This window comes from Anabrus simplex, chromosome 1 (assembly GCF_040414725.1).
Source record: "Anabrus simplex isolate iqAnaSimp1 chromosome 1, ASM4041472v1, whole genome shotgun sequence".
Lineage (NCBI taxonomy): Eukaryota > Metazoa > Arthropoda > Insecta > Orthoptera > Tettigoniidae > Anabrus > Anabrus simplex.
Genome location: NC_090265.1, coordinates 1,673,851,964 through 1,673,871,244, shown reverse-complemented (window position 1 = coordinate 1,673,871,244; position 19,281 = coordinate 1,673,851,964). Strand labels below are relative to the sequence as shown.

At 39.4% G+C, this 19,281-nt stretch overlaps 1 protein-coding gene across 1 annotated transcript in view; it reads left to right on the top strand.

Annotated features, from left to right (window-relative positions):
* Nucleotides 1–19,281, top strand: part of Fkbp39 (FK506-binding protein 39kD) — a 234,199-nt gene that overhangs the window by 27,276 nt on the left and 187,642 nt on the right. Inside the window, exon 2 of the mRNA XM_067138391.2 lies at nt 4,323–4,574. Within this exon, the coding sequence (XP_066994492.2) occupies nt 4,323–4,574 (252 nt within the window). The remainder of the gene's footprint in view (nt 1–4,322; nt 4,575–19,281) is intronic.

Sequence of the window (19,281 nt, the reverse complement as noted above, 5' to 3'; positions counted from 1 at the left end):
GTTTTTTCCTAGCCTTTTCTTAAATAATTGCAACAAAATTGGAAATTTATTGAACATCTCCCTTGTTAAGTTATTGCGAGTTGAGGTGCTGTTGTATAGTTTCAATGTGGTAGAGCAATTGTGCTTCAGTTACACATTTAGTATAAGTACTGCATAAGGAATAGTTTAATAATGAACATGCATCTGTTTCTTCTATCACAACTAATGTTAGTAATGAGTATAGTATCTGTTACTCATGCCATACCTACAAGCTGCCGCAACTTTCCGTCACGTGCAGGTAGTAGAATAGATGTTAAAATCCAGGGTAAATAACAGCTAGCTTCACCGTATGGAAGCGATGAACATCAAGGTGTCTTCTGCACTAATTACCAGTGTCTGAACCTTGCATACTATGAATGGTATAAATTATACATCAGTGAATTTTTAAATTCAGTAATACTTTGTAGTTTTAGAATCGGAAATTACTACTGGAAAACTGTTTAAAAATGTTAATAAAGTAGACTACAGGAAAATTAGTGCCAAGAAGACCCCTTCAACATTATATATCATATACTTCTATTTATTCTGGGACGGGAGGTATAGTAATTTTGCGAAGGGCAAATTGACAACACCAGCAGAATGGGAGAATTCTATGACTTCTTAAATATAACTTTAGGCTTACTTAGTAACCATAAGATGTTTAACATTACGTAGTAGTTGAAAGGTATTTTTGGGGGCAGAGGTGGAACTGGCAGTTAAAAATTATGAAAGTAGAGAAACCACAAATAGTAAATACAGTTGTAATTGAATTAATAGTTGGCTGGACTGAGGGATTGCATTGGACATACAGGCTGCTCAAGAGTGTAAGGAGAGAGGTTTCAGAAAATTGGCATAGGGAATTATAGTACCTATTTTCAGGAATTAGAAGAGTAACAAAGAGAACATGCGAAGTAATGTATTACAAATGCTACTGTGCCGGGACGGAAATAGACTAAATTGCCTGGTTTAAAATTGAATCTGGACTAAATTCTGGGAATTTTATCATTTTCATTATTTTATATGGCTGAATGGTCAGCAATGTCAAATTTAGAATTTTCCATTCAGAATTGCTAGGCGGGCAATAATTCCATTGTGGAGATTTGTCTCCCGTATGCAGTTATCAGACTGTGCCTCTTATAAGGGCTTCTGATAAGTTCACCTGCATACACCCCACCGTCAGTGAGTAGGGTCTGACACATCCCACTCTGAGTCTAGTGTCAGACCTAAGAAGAAACGCTGGTTAATAGAGCAAACACCTGAAAAGCCTTACATCCGATATGTTTTTGACATGCTCTATTGGTAAAAAATATGTAATTCCTTCCATGGGAATTGAGTTTTCCATTTGAATGGTCAGCGTCGAGGCCGGGTCGGGGATTTTAATCGCATATGATTAATTCTTCTGGTCTGGGGACTGTGTTTGTCCCAACACACTCTTCTTCATATTTACACAACACACCACACTACCAACAACAGAAACACGCAGTAGTGAATACATCCCTCTGCACAGGGATGGCGTCAGGAAGGACATCCGGCTGTAAAACAAAGCCAATTCCACAAGTGCGACACAGCTCACACCTGCAACCCCACAGATGTGGGGAAAGCGTTTGAAGAAGCGGAGGTTAACTAAACTTGAAATGTAATGAAATGTAGTATGGCTTTTAGTATCAGGATATCCCAGGACGGGTTCGGCTCGTCAGGTTCAGGTCTTTCTGTTTGGCTCCCATAGGCGACCTGCGCATTGTGATGAGGATGAAATGATGAAGACAACACATACACCCAGCCCCCTTGCCATTGGAATTAAACAATTAAGGTTAAAATTCCCGATCCAGCCTGGAATTGAACCCGGGACCCTCTGAACCGAAGGCCAGTATGCTGACTTCAGCCAACGAGTCGGATTAAGTAAACTTAATGTGATCTTATGATTTTCTTTCTTTTCTTTGACCATAAAGTAAACTTATTTTGTGTTGTGGTATTGTGATAATTACGTTGGACAAGTGGTAGTTTGCATCAGTTTTTTGGCACTAATTTTCCTGTGGTCTACTTTGTTAACATTTTAAAACAGTTTTCCAGTAGTAATTTCTGATTCTAAAACTACGAATTATTACTGCCTTTAAAAATTTACTGTTATATAATTTATACCATTCATAGCATGTAAGGTTCAGACACTGGTAATTCGTGCGGAAGACACCTCAATGTTCACTACTTCCGCATGGTAAAGCAAGCTGTTTTTTTTTAACCCTGGATTTTAACATCTATTCTACTATCTGCATGTGATGAGAAGTTGCAGCAGTTTGTAGGTATGGCACGAGTGACAGATTCTATACTCATTACGAACATTAGTTGTGATAGAAGAAACAGATGCATGTTCATTAATTATTCCTTATGCAGTACTTATACTCAATGTGTAACTGAAGCACAATTGCTCTACCACTTTGAAACTACACAACAGCACCTCAATTCGCAAGAGTCCCTGTGGGTGGAATAGATATGTCAGGTGTTGAGACTTGGGGTAGGCGCATGCGCGACTGCCATGTTTACCTCTCGCACACTTTACCCCACATCCACACGATTTCTTGTCGAACGACCATAATAGAAGGGGTATTTTCACATCATTGGCATGTTCTGGCAATGGATATTTGCAAACATTAACTATTTCATTATTGTTTCACGTGCTATCAACTCTCGGTGCTAGATTAATAACAATAATAATAGTGTAGCCTTCGCTACAGTTTGCTGGCATTTTGATTTGGTACCATGTAGACTTCCCACATGCCAATTTTCACATACCCTATGAGTGGTCTATGGCAGAGTTCAAATTTATTTTGTTTGGTTGACACCAGATGTCACCAGATACCTTTAAAATGCTGAAATTGCACGACATGGAACATCAGATGGATTTTCCAGCACTTCAATAATCCAACTACCTTTGCTTGGTTTTAATTGATCTTGGGATCTGGAGATAGACACTAACATTGATCCACAGAGGGAGGTGATCCAGTCTTGAATGTAATGCTCACATTTTTTCAGTTTATACATTTTTTAATGATCGGGTGAGTTGGCCGTGCGGTTCAGGGTGCGCAGCTGTGAGCTTGCATCCTGGAGTTGGTGGGGTCGAACCCCACTATCGGCAGCTCTGAAAATGGTTTTGTGGTTTCCCATTTTTACACCAGGCAAATGGTGGGACTGTACCTTAAGGCCACGGCAGATTCCTTCCCACTCGTAGGTCTTTCCCATCCCATCGTCACCATGAGACCTATCCTTGTTTTTATGATGTAAAATAAAATGTTTAAAAAAATTAATGCTAATTATTACATGTTAGGGAATGGCAGTTACGTTCAGGGAGGAATGTAAGTGCAACTGTAATTATCAGTTTAATTTCTTTGCTCTGTATAGACTGTGAAATTATAGAGCATTCATAATATAGCATCTGAAGTATACGACATATTTCTCACTTAGGCTATGACGACCAGGGCATAAGTTGACACCGTGCAACCCAAAGTTTGTAACATTATAAGGAAGTGGAAATTCGCAAATCTTACTTGGAACTGCTTTTAGAGGACAGATGTGTTCATTCAGATGTCTAGGAACCCACTGACCCACCCCCAGAAGTACATTTATAACCTAATAAATAGCAGCCCGCACCTGGCATTGTCTATTGCTAAAGTAGCTACTTGCAGTCGTATTAGCCAGCATGAAAAGAATGTAATGTCATTGCTATAAACGATGATAATTAGATTGTGTCACCAACCCCGACTGAATAAAAGCACAAATAAAAACACCATGTAAAGGAAACAATGTGAAATACACAACAGCAAAAATTTTGCATGAAACTTACCTTAATGCAGTGGTGGATACAGGGCTGCAGCAGCCTAAGGAATTCATGCACCCTCGTGTCTGGAGGAAAGGACCTCTATCACGCTACAGAATGCTAGAGACCTAAAAGGTCTTTGGCACAGTCCAATAGTTTTGTTACTAGTGTTAGTTCCCAACTAAACAGGTTGGCAGCATTGTTTAACACTCGAGCACATCCTCAGTGAGAAGTAAACGACAGTCATTCCATGAGCAGGTGAATGTATTGTTATTGGGTAGCACAGTGTCAACTATTGATGATGGCCAGTTTGATATCTGGTACAGATTTTCATTCATTTTGTTTTCTGCCAATGGGTGTACTTAGTGTTCAAATAATTCTTGGCTTACTGAACGGAGAATTTTGACTAGTTCACATCTTTTCTATGGAGTATAAGCTGTCTTGTATGTGGTTTGTCATCTCTTTTTCTTTCTTTTTTTTTTTTTTTTTTTTGCAGGACTGGTTATGGAACCCGGCAAACGGTATGCCCAAACCGTAGATAAATCCTTTCATATTTCTATGGCTTGTATGGAACCAAATAGCAGTGACAATGATTTTGTACCTGTAATGCTGGATATTGAGAACCAGGAGTACATTTTATGTAATCTTCACAAGCATAAAGGTATTCAGTGTCAGCTTGATTTAAATTTCCGAACTGGGAGCAAAATTGCTTTCTTCTCATCTGGAAAGAGTCGTGTCCATCTAACAGGTAAGTGTGTTGTTTGTGAAAGAGTTGTGATTATCTCAGTTTTAAATAGTTTGATGTATAAAGAAATCTTATGGGAATAGTATGAAATACAAGCTTTTAATGTAGAAGCTTGCACCTGTTCCCTTCTTACATCTGACAACAGAGCATTCTGCTCTATTTTTGGATTCCTGCCCTGGTGCAACCTTTCAGTATAGAAACTTGCACCTGTTCCCTTCTTACACCTGACAACAGAGCATTCTGCTCTGTTTTTGTATTCCTGCCCTGGCATAGTATGAAACATTGGTGCAGTATCAGATACGTTGTATACTGTATGTTCCGACCTCGTTTGGACAGGTCTCTTAGAACACATAGTGCTAGTTCATACACATAGATTAAATGTATTTAATTATACATGTACGAGGTTTCTTACACTATACACCTCATGATACATTTGTTTAACCTGTCGTTCAAGCTAGGGTTTGGATATTTACAGAACTCGACTGCATAACACATTTCACCATGGTCCAGCAGCCATGCTGCTTGCTAGTCTTCTCACTCGCTCACGCATATGTGCCCGACCACTCCTAAGATAAACTACGCCAGGAAATGGCGCCAGCGCCAATGCAGTGGCGCTCTGATCAATCACAAACATACCGCCACAGCTAAATGCATCACATTTACATACCTACCAACTTTCCAATTTAGGCGGGAGACTCCCGATTTTAGACAGATTTCCCGCCTCCCGATTATTCTATTATTTCTCCCGATTTTAGCTTATTTTTCGGTGAACTTAAAATATTTGTTTTCAAATCCCGCCATTTCAGCTTTTTTTTTTTTACGCTAGTGGCCGGAAGTTCTTCGCTCATTGGCCGCTTTCAAACGAAATATAAAAATTTATTAATGCGAGAAATGTGCGCGAATGTGCGATGATTATTGAAACCTGTATATCGCGACGCATATATCGATTGTCAATCTCTCGTTCTCGCATGCTATGTTCGTGTTTATTCACATCAGTCTAGTCGATTCTAGAGATTCAGATTCTAGTCGCTAAAAAAAAAATAGATATGAAAAATGAAATGGCGTATGGCTTTTAGTGCCGGGAGTGACTGAAGAATTGTTCAGCTCACCAGGTGCAGGTCTTTCGATTTGATGCTCGTAGGCGACCTGCACGTCATGATGAGGATGAAATGATGAAGACAACACATACATCCAGCCCCCTTGCCAGAGAAATTCACCAATGATGGTTAAAATTCCCGACTCTGCCGGGAATCAAACCCGGGACCCCTGTGGCCAAAAGCCAGCACGCTAACCATTTAGGCATGGAGTCGGACCGCTAGATATGGATTTTTTCTTTTTAGTTACAGAATTTCAATGATAATGACTAGTTACTTTTCTAGAGATTTTAGGAGTCATTTGGAGAAATTTCTGACTAATTTTAATTTATCTCAATATAAATAAAATAAGAGTGTCTGTACATTGCTCAGAATTTAAAAAGAATATTTCTACACCGGTCATGACTACAGTAACAAGGAGAAATGCAAGTTTTAATTTTCCGTAATGTCTGTGTGTATGTACGCCCATCACGAGAAAATGGCTAAAGAGAATTGAATGAAAAACGGTATATAAAGTCTGGGAATAAGTCGCTACAATCTAGGCCATAATTGTATTCACGCCGAGTGAAATGTTAGTTTAGGGGAAGGCCTAAATTTTAATTCTCAATTATTTGTTATTAATGGCCCTATCGATATATAATTAAATACTACATAATTAAAGTTATTAAAATTCCTATCATTTATGTCTTATACATTTTTACCGTACCAGCTATGATAAGACATATTCAATTTGGATTTTTGTTGCTAAGTCCATACCAGCGCCGAAGTACGAGAAAATGGGTGAACAGAATTTAATGAAAATCTGTATGTGAAGTTGGGAAGTAAGGAACAACAGTCTACACTATAAATCATGTTGTTCATCCTGTTCAAAATGGTAGTTTAGGGGAAGGTGCCAAAAATTTAATTTTTATTACCTATCTTATTGGCCAAACCGAAAAGTACTACATAACAAAAGTTATAAAGAGTACAATGTCTGGTTATTTATGTCTTATTCCGTTTTACCGTACCGACTATAATATTGGTGGTGATGATTATAAAAATGAGAAAAAAGTCATGAAGGAACGATCGCTTAAATAATAACGTAAGATGGAGTCATGAAAGAAAGGAGTACTCACATTAGATGCTCTAATATCACAGTCGGAAGAAAACTAAATGTGAAGGCGTGCAATATAGAAAGCTCATAAATTTGATCAACAATAACTTTACGTTGACCATTGTTGTGATGTGCTTTGTGTATTCTGCTTCCATTTATCTCCGATAGATGGGATTACTTCTGCATACCTAGTATAAGAGCCTGCCTGAATATTGGCAGGAAGTAGCTGGGGAGTTAGATTTCTTTCTTCTTTAGCATGCTATTCCTCTGGTTCGTAACTTTTCTGATACTGCTGGTACGTTAACACACTGGGTCATCGTATTGCAGGTTTTTGATCCCTTCTCTGAGGCAGTGGTTGGAATGAGCAATGTGCACACTTAAACGGAATAATGACACAGAAGTGCTTGCGGCTGACTGCGATCTGATCGTTCTAGCTCTGGAACTTCCAACTGTTAGATAGACACAGATTACAGATTTAATTCTTTATTAACATCTCTTTTTATGTATTGAATAGGTGGAATAATTAAACTTTATTATTTATTTGACTTCATTGTACATTTCAATACGGACCAAAATATGAGAATTATAACATGTAACCGTCATACTTTTCGTTAAGTGAGATAATGTGTGCTGTTTTCCATTTTATTGAATATTTCATATGACAGCATTACTTTTAATCGTGACATTTGTACTGACATAATTGTAATGACCTATGTTGACTTTAGTTGGGAACTACAAGGACAGTCTTTCTGAGAATTCTGTAGCGAAGCACGTCTAAAACAGCTAGTTATTTGATACAAATAGCATTGAGCTTCACAAAATCACATGGGCGCTTGATGCAATATATTAATCTATGCATTTGCTAAGTAATGGCATCTTAAGTGCATGACCGATTCACACGTGTGGAACATGAGTTCATACTATTTTCGGAAGGCTTATCAGAGACCGATCATCTCACTTACATACTTTCTGTGAGGTAATAGAGATGTGTAATTTTTAGTCTTGTAGCCTCGTATAGCAGCAGTCGGACTTTGAGTCAATAGGTGTTATAAATATATCATAATACTGTTTTGCGCAAGACATGTAGAATAAGCAGTTTTGACCAATTGTAACTCCTGATTTTTCCTGATTTTCATATCAAAATCTCCTGATTTTAGGTTTTGTAAAGTTGGCAGGTATGCATTTAACAATTACAAGAAATGTTGAATTGAAATTGAACACCTAATTCATATTATGAAGTTGTTTCACCATCAATACATATGCTGATTACGAGACGCAGCTTCAACCAACATAACTTAGAAAAATGTACACAGATGTTCAAATAATGAAACCTAAATAAACAAATTCAAATCGTACAATAAAAAGCACAGCACTAAACAAACACAATCAAACAATAAAGGACACTGATCATAATTAAAATCTTACAGTACAAGAGCGAAGAATTTAACACCAACACGAAATGGGACACTTGAATGTATTTGCAAGTATCAGTCTAGAGCTGGCAATGGACATGACGTACACACAAAACTCCTTAAAAAATTCCTTCGTCCATCCTTCGCAGGATGAGTTTCCTTGGCCGTTGCAAGTTGCTAAGAGAGAGGAGGAACATTGTCGTCCTTAACTAGGACGATAGTTTCAGGCTGAAGGTTAGGCTAACTCGTCAACCATTTCTGCCACTGTCGTAAGCTATTAAGATAGTCATTATACCACGTCTCCAAAAGTTCTGCTGCAGCGTCTGAATGTAGTGCCATCTGGAAGTATAACAGTGCACACCATCACTAAGGTCAAGTTCAGGGAAGGATAGCGGGGGAGCTCCGATCAAAAAATGGCCAGGAGTTAGATTTGAGAGTCTTAACGAGCGGTCGTGAGTTTAGGCCCGAGTTTATTTGGCAAAGTATTGTATACATCTCGTCATACGTTAAGCAGCCATTGCCAACAGTTCTTCACAAATGGATGTTTCATGGATTTCACTCCAGCTTTCCAAAGTCCCCCGAAGTGAGGTGAATCAGGAGGAATGAAATGCCAAGTGAATCCCTCTTGTGCTGCGTTGTTCAGCATTTCTGTCTTCCACTACTCCTACTAGTGCACTTTCAACAGTTCATTTTTAGCTCCTACAAAGTTAGTAGCATTGTCACTATATAGGTTTGTACACTTTCCCCCTCCAGGCTGCGAATCTCTGTAAGGTGACAATAAAGTGGTCAAGTCGCAAACTAATTCCAAGTGTATCGTCTTGGTGCAAAGGCAAACGAACAGTGCTACGTAGCGTTTTACCTTGACCTTGCTCCTGGTTGCACCCTGTTTAATGTACAAAGGGGCAAGGGTAGTCAACTCCCGTATTCAAGAATGGCTACGATGGAGTCATTCGAGGAGAAGGTAGCTGCCCCATGAGTTGCATTGTTGTTGAGGCTCATAGTCTGAAACACTTCACACATTTGTGAATGACAGTCTGTACCACTTACTTTATGCTCACTACCCACTATCTGAACCTAAGAGAAGCTGCTACATGATTTGCACCAGCATGTATCAGCCGAATATGCTCGTCTGCCACAATCAACTGGGTTACATTATGATGCTGAGGTAATGATTTGAAGCCTTTCTGCAAATGGTTTCGAAGAGTTTTATAAGCGTCCACCTACTTGTAATACCTCATTCCCATTTAGGAATGAGTTCAGATTTCTTATTGAACTTTGCGGTGAAACTGACAAGTTCGACTCCAACTCTCATATATATATTTATATATTTGATATATAGATATCTGAAGTCCCATCGCTAGCTCTTCTGCAGATAATGGCCCTGTTTTTCTTGCATTGTGTCTTCTGGAATTGAGCACAAATCTGTTGCAATAAACTATCACCTTCTGTAGACGACGGAGAGATGAGAACCTTGTCGTGATTTCGTCAGATGGAGTGGCACTAACTAAACATTGTACTGTATCCCTTCTTTCTGGAAGTTTGTCTGCAGAGTCATTTGAATCCTTAGTGGGACAGCTACTTGCATCTTGCACTAACCATGCTGGTCCATGCCACCATTGTTCATTACGTTGTAGGTTGAGTGGTCTTTCTCCCCTTGAAATGACATTGGACGGGTGGTTTTCTGACATACCATAACCCCACTTGGCTCTTTCAGTCAACTGCTGTGTCTGACACGATTTGCGACAAACTTTTTCCATGTCGTCGGTTCAGCTGCAAGCCACGCGAGTACCATTGTCGAGTTAGTTCACAAAGTCCACAAGAAAGTGTCGATTTTCAGGTTCAGGGTTTCGGTAGTCTTATCAACCAGATGTGGCAACATAAGAGCCCCGCACATTTATAATCTAGGTAGAGACTTGTTTCAGATGAGCAACTCTGGATTTCAAACATACCAAATGTACCGAAACTTCACTGTTGATTTGTACTGCGAATATACACGCACGCTACATAGGCCCGTTCAGAAGTGTCTGAGAAGCCATGAACTTGTATTATCGGGCGAGTTGGCCATGCGGTTAGGGGCGTGTGGCTTTGAGCTTGCTTCTGGGAGATAGTGGGTTTGAATTCCATTGTCGGCAGCCCTGAAGATGGTTTTCCATGGTGTCCCATTTTCACGCCAGGCAAATGCTGGGGTTGTACCGTAATTAAGGCCACAGCTGCTTCCAACTCCCAAGCCTTCCTTATCCCATAGTCACCATAAGACCTATCTGTGTGTGTGCGATGTAAAGCCACTAGCAACTAAAAAATAAACTTGTATTTGGATTATTCTTCCCATGCAAAGAATCAACCTGTCAACATGAATGTTGTTCAGTGCTGGAAGATCAGTAAAGATTTTAATCCAGCCCTCAAGTTTAAGAAATCGTAGTGATTCGTCCCATCCTAGTTTTTCTTGCCACAACTGCTGCATAAAAATTTTCCACATTACGATTACTGGTCCTATCAGCCCTAGTGGATCAAATATAGAGGCTATTATGGAAAGTATCTTTCATTTTGTAAGGCCTCCACTGCTCTCCTTAATGTGGGCCTCAAACTGGAACTTGTCAAGAAGGGGATGCTGCATCAGTCCTAGCGTTTTGATGTTGTCTTTCTTATCAAATTGTAGAGGTAACTGTGATTCTTTCAGTTCTGCTGGTATCGTCTCGAGTACGGCGGAGCTATTTGAAGTCCACTTGCAGAGCAGGAAGCCTCCGCATTGCAGCAACTCTTGTAGTTCTCCTTGCACCCGTAAAGCATTTTCCACTGTATCACTACCATACGATACATTGTCCATGTAGAAGTCCCACTTCAATACGCGAGATGCTGTTGGAAACACGTGGGCTGCTTCTTCAGCTAGTTGAGTTAGACATCTTGTGGCTAGGAAAGACTCTGTTGATGTACCGTGTGTTAGTCTTCAGTTGGTAGTGGCTCAGATGGATGTTTTTGACAGATTATGTGCTGTAAGTTAACATCCTTGTCATCTACTCTGTTCTGTCGGTAGATTTTCGTAATGTCTGCAGACATCGCAATGTGATGTGTGCGAAACCTTGTCACAATTGATAGGAGATCTTGTTGAACAGTAGGTCCCACCATGGGAGTGTCATTGAGGGAAACGCCGTTGTCAGATTTGCAGGACGCGTCTAATACAACTCGTGTCTTAGCAGAATGCTTCTTCGTCCTTGCATATATATGGGGCCAACTTCATATGACCCAGGATCTCATACTCCTCCATGAAGTTCACCTAATTGGCTCGCAGATCAGGTCTCTTCTCAAGCCTCTGTTCCAGTAGTCTGAATTGTTTCTTTGCTATTTTGTAAGATTTTCCAAGTTGCAGACTTTCTGCCTTCGTGGGTAACCTCACAATGAAACGTCCACTGTTGTCCCATCTGGTATGAGTTGTGAAATGCTTCTCGCAGTTCTGCTCTTCCTTCGTTAGAGGCATTCTTCTAGTTGTCACTTCTTTTACGGTGGAGTTTCCGCTTTCTCACTAGTCCGAGCCTGGAACTTTATTGGACCTGATAGTATCCATTCTAACACAGTATTCTTCAAGATGGGTAATTCATCGCAGTTTTTTCCGCCACCCTTCTTGCAACAGCTGCATAAAAATCGCAGCACTGATGAGCATATCCACTGGTCCTGGCTTGTTGAAGTAAGGATCTGCCAATGTGGTATCCTCAGGCAGGTTCCACAGTTTACAATCAGTATGGTTCGTTGGAATATCGCCTGTTATGTGAGAGAGTATAGAACATGTTAGAACAGTTTCAAATCTGTATACAGTAGAAATTATATGAATGTCAACACTTTGAGATGCGGTGACAGCGGTGTTATTTATACTACTGATTGGAATACAGTTTCTATGTAGCTGTGGCTTCAGCTTACTTGCAGGCAACTCTGTTTTGAAATATGATTGCGATTCATTGTCAAGTAGAGCTCGGTACTGGTGAATGTAACCCTTGTTGTCTGCAGTAACTAGCATTACTCTGACCTTGTTCGTCATCTCTAGTACCACCGGTACATCTGCTAGCTTGGGTATCCTTGTTTGTAGTTGTTTGATTGTGTGGCACTGCCGAAGTGAATCAAAGCGTGATGTCTACATTGACAAGTCTTACAGCTATCAGATTTGCACACGTTGACACTATGATGCCTAAAGCAGTTTAAAGGATAAACCCTTCCTTTTGACAGAATCGTACCGTTGTCTTGTGTTAGCTTGCAGAAAACCTTCACACCGATGTAACGGATGATCTGTCACAAAAGTCACACTTCCCCCATGTAGTTGCGTATGAGCTAATTGGGCTTTCATTGTTTTTTCACATACTGCTGCTTAGGTGGGTTTGCTGCACTCCCCTTTTGTTCAGGTGTTGCCATCATCATTTCCAACACTTGTGCCCTCTCTTCCAAAAAGGTGGATACCTCAGCGAGTCTCGGAAAATCTGCGTTGGGAACTTTCATTTCAAAATCTTTACGGGTAGCGGGATCTAACTTGTCTAAAATCAGCTGCTGGAGTAAGACTTCATGTAAAGGCACTGAAAGGTTGGGGTTCTGAATAGCATTTAAATTGCTTACTAAAAGGTTCTTCAACTTCCCGAGGTCTGATGCGGTATCTTTGTGACAAGTACGTAATGACAGTAGAGCCTTGATGTGTTGCGTTGCTATCAGTTTTCTGTTGTACCTCTTGCATACGATTTCCCAAACTACTAAAAAGTTAGGGTTAGAAACAGGAATGTTCTGAATTAATTGATGAAACTCGCCCTTGAGTACTGAAAGTACATAATGAAAACGCTGAATATTTGAAAGTTTTAAATTATCAACAATTAAAGCCTCAAACAAGTCTTGAAAATGAGTCCAAGTCTCATACTGCCCATGAAATGTAGGGAGGTTAATGACAGGCAATCATATCTCCATGGAATTCTGTTGAGAATCACCGCAAGAATGCTGAGATAACGAATCAATATTCTGCTCGGAGTTTATGCTCTTTTCTATAAGTGTAGTCATTCTCGCCTCTAAATCGTAATAAGTTTTCTTCAGACTGTTCCTATCCAGTTCATGATTTTCGTAATTCTCGCCATTAATCTCAAGTTTACACTGAACATGCTTATGTTCTTCCCGGAGTGAAGGCAATTCTTTCAACCTGCTATGTAATTCATTAACCCCTTAAGCGGGGAGCTCGGTACACACTAGCTCATTCCCAGGTGGGGAGCGATTTCCCTGATTGAAGAAAATATTTAATTACTTGTCGAAAAACAATCTTAGACTAAAATGAACTATTGAAGGGCCAAAAGAGAAATATTTACTTGAATATAATGTATTTAATTGAAAAATTCGATTATTTTAATTTTTCAATACTTTGTGTAAAAACTAAGTGCTTTCACTCTGTGAAATCGAGATTGCTTCTTCCAAACAGCAAAGCTCTGGTTTTTGTTTATACAGTAATTTTCACCTGAATATTTTAGGCAGTTTACTATCAATCTCTGCCTGTAAATAAATGTTTCTGCATGTGTAAATTGTAGATTTACAGAGTTTACATGTACTTAAAAGATGTACAATGGAATAAATTATAATACTCTCAAAATTTTCTGTTATGTTGATTAGCGCTTTCAAGGGATCAAGTTTATATCGCCTCCCTACAATTCATAAGTGACATAAACGGACTATATTACACTACTCGTATTTACAGTATTTACAGTCTTCACTGTGTTATGACTTTTACAGCTGTTCATTATGATACACGCGGAAGCAGGTCTTGTTATATAACCTGTCTCGCCTTCGCATAATTTATATAATTCCATTTTGAAACGTGATAGTTTTCTTGTTATGTAAACTTTCCACCCTTTCCATAGCAAGAGGTTGTCAATTGACATTTTGCCATCAGGGGTATGAGCTTCCGAAAATGTTGCTAACTGACGGTGAAATACTGGATTTATCTCGTATATTTTGGGAGGAAGTTGTGCATTATTCACCTCATTGTCAGAGATATGTAAAAAGCTGTGGAGGAAAATCTAATAATAATAATAATAATGTTATTGGCTTCACGTCCCACTAACTACTTTTACGGTTTTCGGAGACACTTAGGAGCCGGAATTTAGTCCCGCAGGGGTTCTTTTGCACGCCAGGAAATCTACTGACAAGAGGCCGACGTATTTGAGCACCTTCAAATACCACCGGTCTGAGCCAGAATCGAACTTGCCAAGTTGGGGTCACGAGGCTGGCCAGGCCACTCAGTCTGGCGAGTAAAAATCTCTTATGTGTCATCTGCTCATAGAAAGTAGGCGTAGTGAACAAGGGATTGAGAGAAATAGTGGCCTAATTTAGGATTCTCTACAATCCCCTGCGGCAACAGTGTGGCCATAAGAAGCTTTATTTCATCCTAATTTGTCCGGACACAGTCTTGATCTCTATTCTTTCCTTTCGTCTTACTAAACAGGGTTTTACGTGCGATTTCCTGCTCGGCATATTTTGTTTGTTCAGCTATGTTCTGGCATATCTCGTCATAAAAAAGTAATTAAAATATTTCGCTCAGTTTTGTTTTCCCTAAAAACACTCTTTACGTCACGATGAAATTTGGATCAAAGCGGGAATTTCTTTGTCACTGTCATGATCGCTACTTGAACTGGAATCGAACACGTTGTCTCTTTTGTGACTGCTGAACATTCGCATCAGCTACGCCCAAACCCTGTATATTCGAGGTTGCAGTACTTTTTCCAGGTAAATTCATGTCACTTACGAATTCCCCTTCGGCAGAACTTATTTCACTAATATCACAATTCTCCCCATTAAATTCCAACATTTCGTTTATCATGACCCGTAAATCGTCTTCCTCTAACAGTGGGGGCCGGTAATCCGTTATAGATATTGTAGCGGAAAAAATGTAAGAAAAAGGATCGAATAGAACCCTGGTCTCAGCAGTTTGGATGGAAATCATGAAATATGACTGTATTACGGATGCGTACGATAATAAAATGATGTGTAACTTGCGATAAACACACACTCCAGTCGTGAAGGAAGAACTCAAGACTGGGGATAATAAATCAAGTCACAGTTCTAAAATATCAGAGAAGTCTGTTCAATAATCTCCAGAAATCCCTCCTACAGCAATATTATTACATCCAACGGACGAGCGCGGAGCTATTAGGCCTTAGGTCGTTCTTGCCCAGACTCAGCTGCGTTCTTTATGTTGCAACTTATGGATGACCAATGCGAATAATCTGTGCACCCTAATTTTAGAATAGGAAAATTGGCTTTAATTTGTGTCTTATTTACAAGAAATTAATCCTACATAATTCACTCCAGAAACTGAATACCGGTACAGTAAAATACAAATTTGTTTTGAAACAATAAATACATTCTTCAAACAAAAGGCTATTCACTGGAGGGGCACCAGATCCATAAGACTATATGAGGCGCCTAGTATCAAAAGCCGCCAAATCCAGTTACTGATCTGCATTTAGGACAGTCGCCCAGGTGGCAGATTCCTTATTTGTTGTTTTCCTAGCCTTTTCTTAAATGATTACAAAGAAATTGGAAATTTATTGAACATCTCCCTTTGTAAGTTATTCCAATCCCTAACTCCCCTTCTTATAAACAAATATTTGCCCCAATTTGTCCTTGAATTCCAGCTTTATCTTCATATTGTGATCTTTCCTACATTTAACACGTTGACTGCCAGGACACATAGCAAGAAATGTTCCAGTGGCCAAAGCATTTTTTCTTGTAGGCATGTAGTGAATAAGCAGTAAAGCAAAATTCGAAGTGATATTTCACTTAAGTGTTCAATGTACGTATGAAATACAATAATTCCCAGCACCCCGAGGTACCGCTGTGGCCCCACAGAAAAGTTCACTGCATGGTTTTGCCTAGACGGCCAGAGCGGTACTCGAAGCTTGCATTGCTCGATAGTACACATTGTAGATAAGAGCGTGCCACGATTTGTTTACTAGCGCTTAGGACTACAATCACAAGGCACTTATTGTTTTACAGTAGGTGTGTGTGTGTGTGTGTGTGTGTGTGTGTGTGTGTGTGTAATACCTGCAAGATATTTGTAAGTTATTTTACCTGTGAACGGAGAAGTTAGTTATAAAAATGAAACCGCTTTCTTCTCGAACTTGGGAGATAATGACGCTAGCCCTTCAGTATGATAATTCTGGTAAGTAGTGTCCATGTCAAACTGATCTGTTAAGTTTTGCACCAAAAAAAGAAAAAAACCTCTTCATCAAATTAAATTTGAAATATATTTATTTCGTTTTTACACCTTGCCAATGCTCAATGGTAATGTAAAATGTTGCTGTGTCATCAATGAATTTTGTCAATTTAGAAAATGCAAATACGCTCATGTTTACGCTATATTTATTGCGATATGCGTAGAAATCAGCTCACGTATGGGTGCAACAACTTTGTAGGAATCAGTATGGCCTATTGAATAGGTAAGCATAAGCTTGGGGTGAAAATGGGAAATTACAGAAAACCATAACCAGGTTTCCCAGCAGTAGGATTCAAACCCACAATCTCCAAAATCTTGAACTTGCAAGTTAGCAAACCCGGCACACCTAAGTGCATGGCTAAACTGATTGGACAAATACTCATATATTGCTAATGAAAGGAGGCTGGATTAATAAAAAATACAGACACTATTTTGGAAACCAAGCACGCCACGATTTGCTCCGAGGCCATAGCGGTACGCTATCACAGCGTTTTCAACAGCTCAGCAGTCCGCCGGTCTGGCAGGGAAAGTCGTATAGCAATGCCTGTCAGCGGTACTTTGTTTCGCTGTGACCTCATGAGACACTCACTGAGCGGAAAATTGGAAATGTCCAATAATTGACCATTTACATTTGTATTATAAATTTCGGGATGAATATTTTAGGTTCCCTTTGGGAATCAACATCTATATCACATACCACTTAGTCGAGCAGCTCGTCTCCTTTCTTCCAATTCTCAATTTATTGCAAGTGAATATCCAATGCGTTAAAAATAAGTTGTTAGAATTAGAACACTTTTGCCAATCCAAGAAATTTGATGTGATTTGTGTATCGGAGCATTGGCTTTCTGAAAATTAACTAGAATATTTTGTGCCCCGTGGATATACTGTTGCAGATATATTTTGTAGGAGTAAAAAGAAAAATGGTGGAGCTGGGATTTTAGCTAGAGTGTGTTTTAAGTTTGTAAAGATCGATTTAAGTCAATATTGTGTGGAATTAGAGGGAGAATTTAGTTGTTTGAAGCTGGTTGATCAGAATTTGATAATTGTTAGTTTGTACAGATCTCCAAATGCCGATGCTTATGTATTTCTTAAGAGTTTTGAATCAGTAATGGAAAAAAAATTGAAGTTTAAGGCCAAAGTTTCATTTTGTGGCAATTTTAACATTTTATAACCCTTGTAAACAATTTTCCTAACTTTATATATACCGCTGTGAAGGCAATCTGAATGCAAATCACTATCTCGTACCCACCCATTAGGATCTAGAAATTTCACTCACAGTTTCTACATTTCCACTCCATAGTCTCAATTAAATCCCCAATCATCTTCCAGTCAGTATCCCTCCTAGACCGTATTCTACTCATAACAATCTCCGCTTCCTTAAACTACACCTGTGCTGCATTTACCAGATTCCACACATTCCCGACTATACCTGCTTATACCTGCTTGCTTTAAGTTGTTGGTAACAATGTGAAACAGTACCACCTTCTCCTTTCCCTTCTCTTGTATTTCCTTCAACATCTACCTTAACGTAATTCCTGGGGGACTCTACCCTGGTTCCCTTTCCGCTGCGCACTTTCCCCACTTTTCTAATAATGGAATCCCCCATGTCCAAAGCCTCAACCCTACCCACCTCATTTGATCCCCTCCCTTCCTGATCAGACCTATTTTTCGTCATTGCTGCAGAAGCTACTTCCTCCTCCCTTTTCTCCTTCCCAAGACTCTGTTTTTGGCAAATTGCAACAGAAAGAAATCTGTCCAGAATAAACCATTATCTTGAGTAACGTAACTGTAACATAAAATTTTTACATTAGCCATTTAATGTAAAATATTGACTACGCCCGCCTATAGACGGTGCACGAGAACTTTAATTCCTTTGCATTTTCCAGTTCACTCTGGAGTGCCGTTTTGATTTCTGACATGTTCTGCTATCTGTTGGTCATTATGTAGAACTAATTGATCACTACTTGTAGCTTCGGGAAGTAACTTAGAGCATTTTGTAGATGTCTGCGGAATTGATCTGTGATGTAAACAAAAATGGCGGAACAACAAGCTAGTTGCCCTTGCAGTGATGTTATTTCAGATCAAAGAATCTTTCAGTTATTAACCACAGCAGAAAGTGATGATGAAGATGATGATTTTACTTATTGTTAAGCAATTTTTAAAGTGAGGGTGATAGAGTGTGCTGAAAATATTTCAAGTGAGAAAGAAACAGAGGCTCATGCTAAACGAAAGATGAAAAACCACGGTGAATTCAAAAGCTATCTCATCACTATTTTCGTGGCGGACGGATGATTTTTCTTCACCAGACTTTCAAGTAACTGTGACAGACTCTGGGAGCCAAGTAGTGTTTTATGACAACCACAAAATCATTGATTTTTCTAAAACTTCTGTGCCAGTGGAGTTGTTGCAGCTGGTTGAACAAATTGGTATCGCAAACAACCGGTGGAAAACATGAACTCTCACCACATTCCAGGTTTAGAAAGTATTTTAAAATATCAACTTATGTACTTGTACGGCATTACATGTATTAGGTGCCTACAGATTTTAGGAAATCATTTTATTTTGAGCTCTTTACTGTGTATTGTGACCTTTCACAAATCTCTCAGTTCAGGGTTCTTGATGTTAAAGTTGCGCCTCGGCCGGTGTCACGCGGAGATACATGAGCCTTCACTCAATGGACGTGAAAGTTCACTGAGTTGGGTCACAGGACCGTATGTTGGATTTAAGTTGGTTCGACTGACGTGAGAAAACGATTTCTAATTACTATCCTTATCTAGGTTATCATGACATTCCTTATTATTTACATATTTTACGCCCACATTGGAGCACTTAAATCAATACATTTGAGTTAATTTCTTCTCCCAGAACTTTCTCATCCTCTCTGACC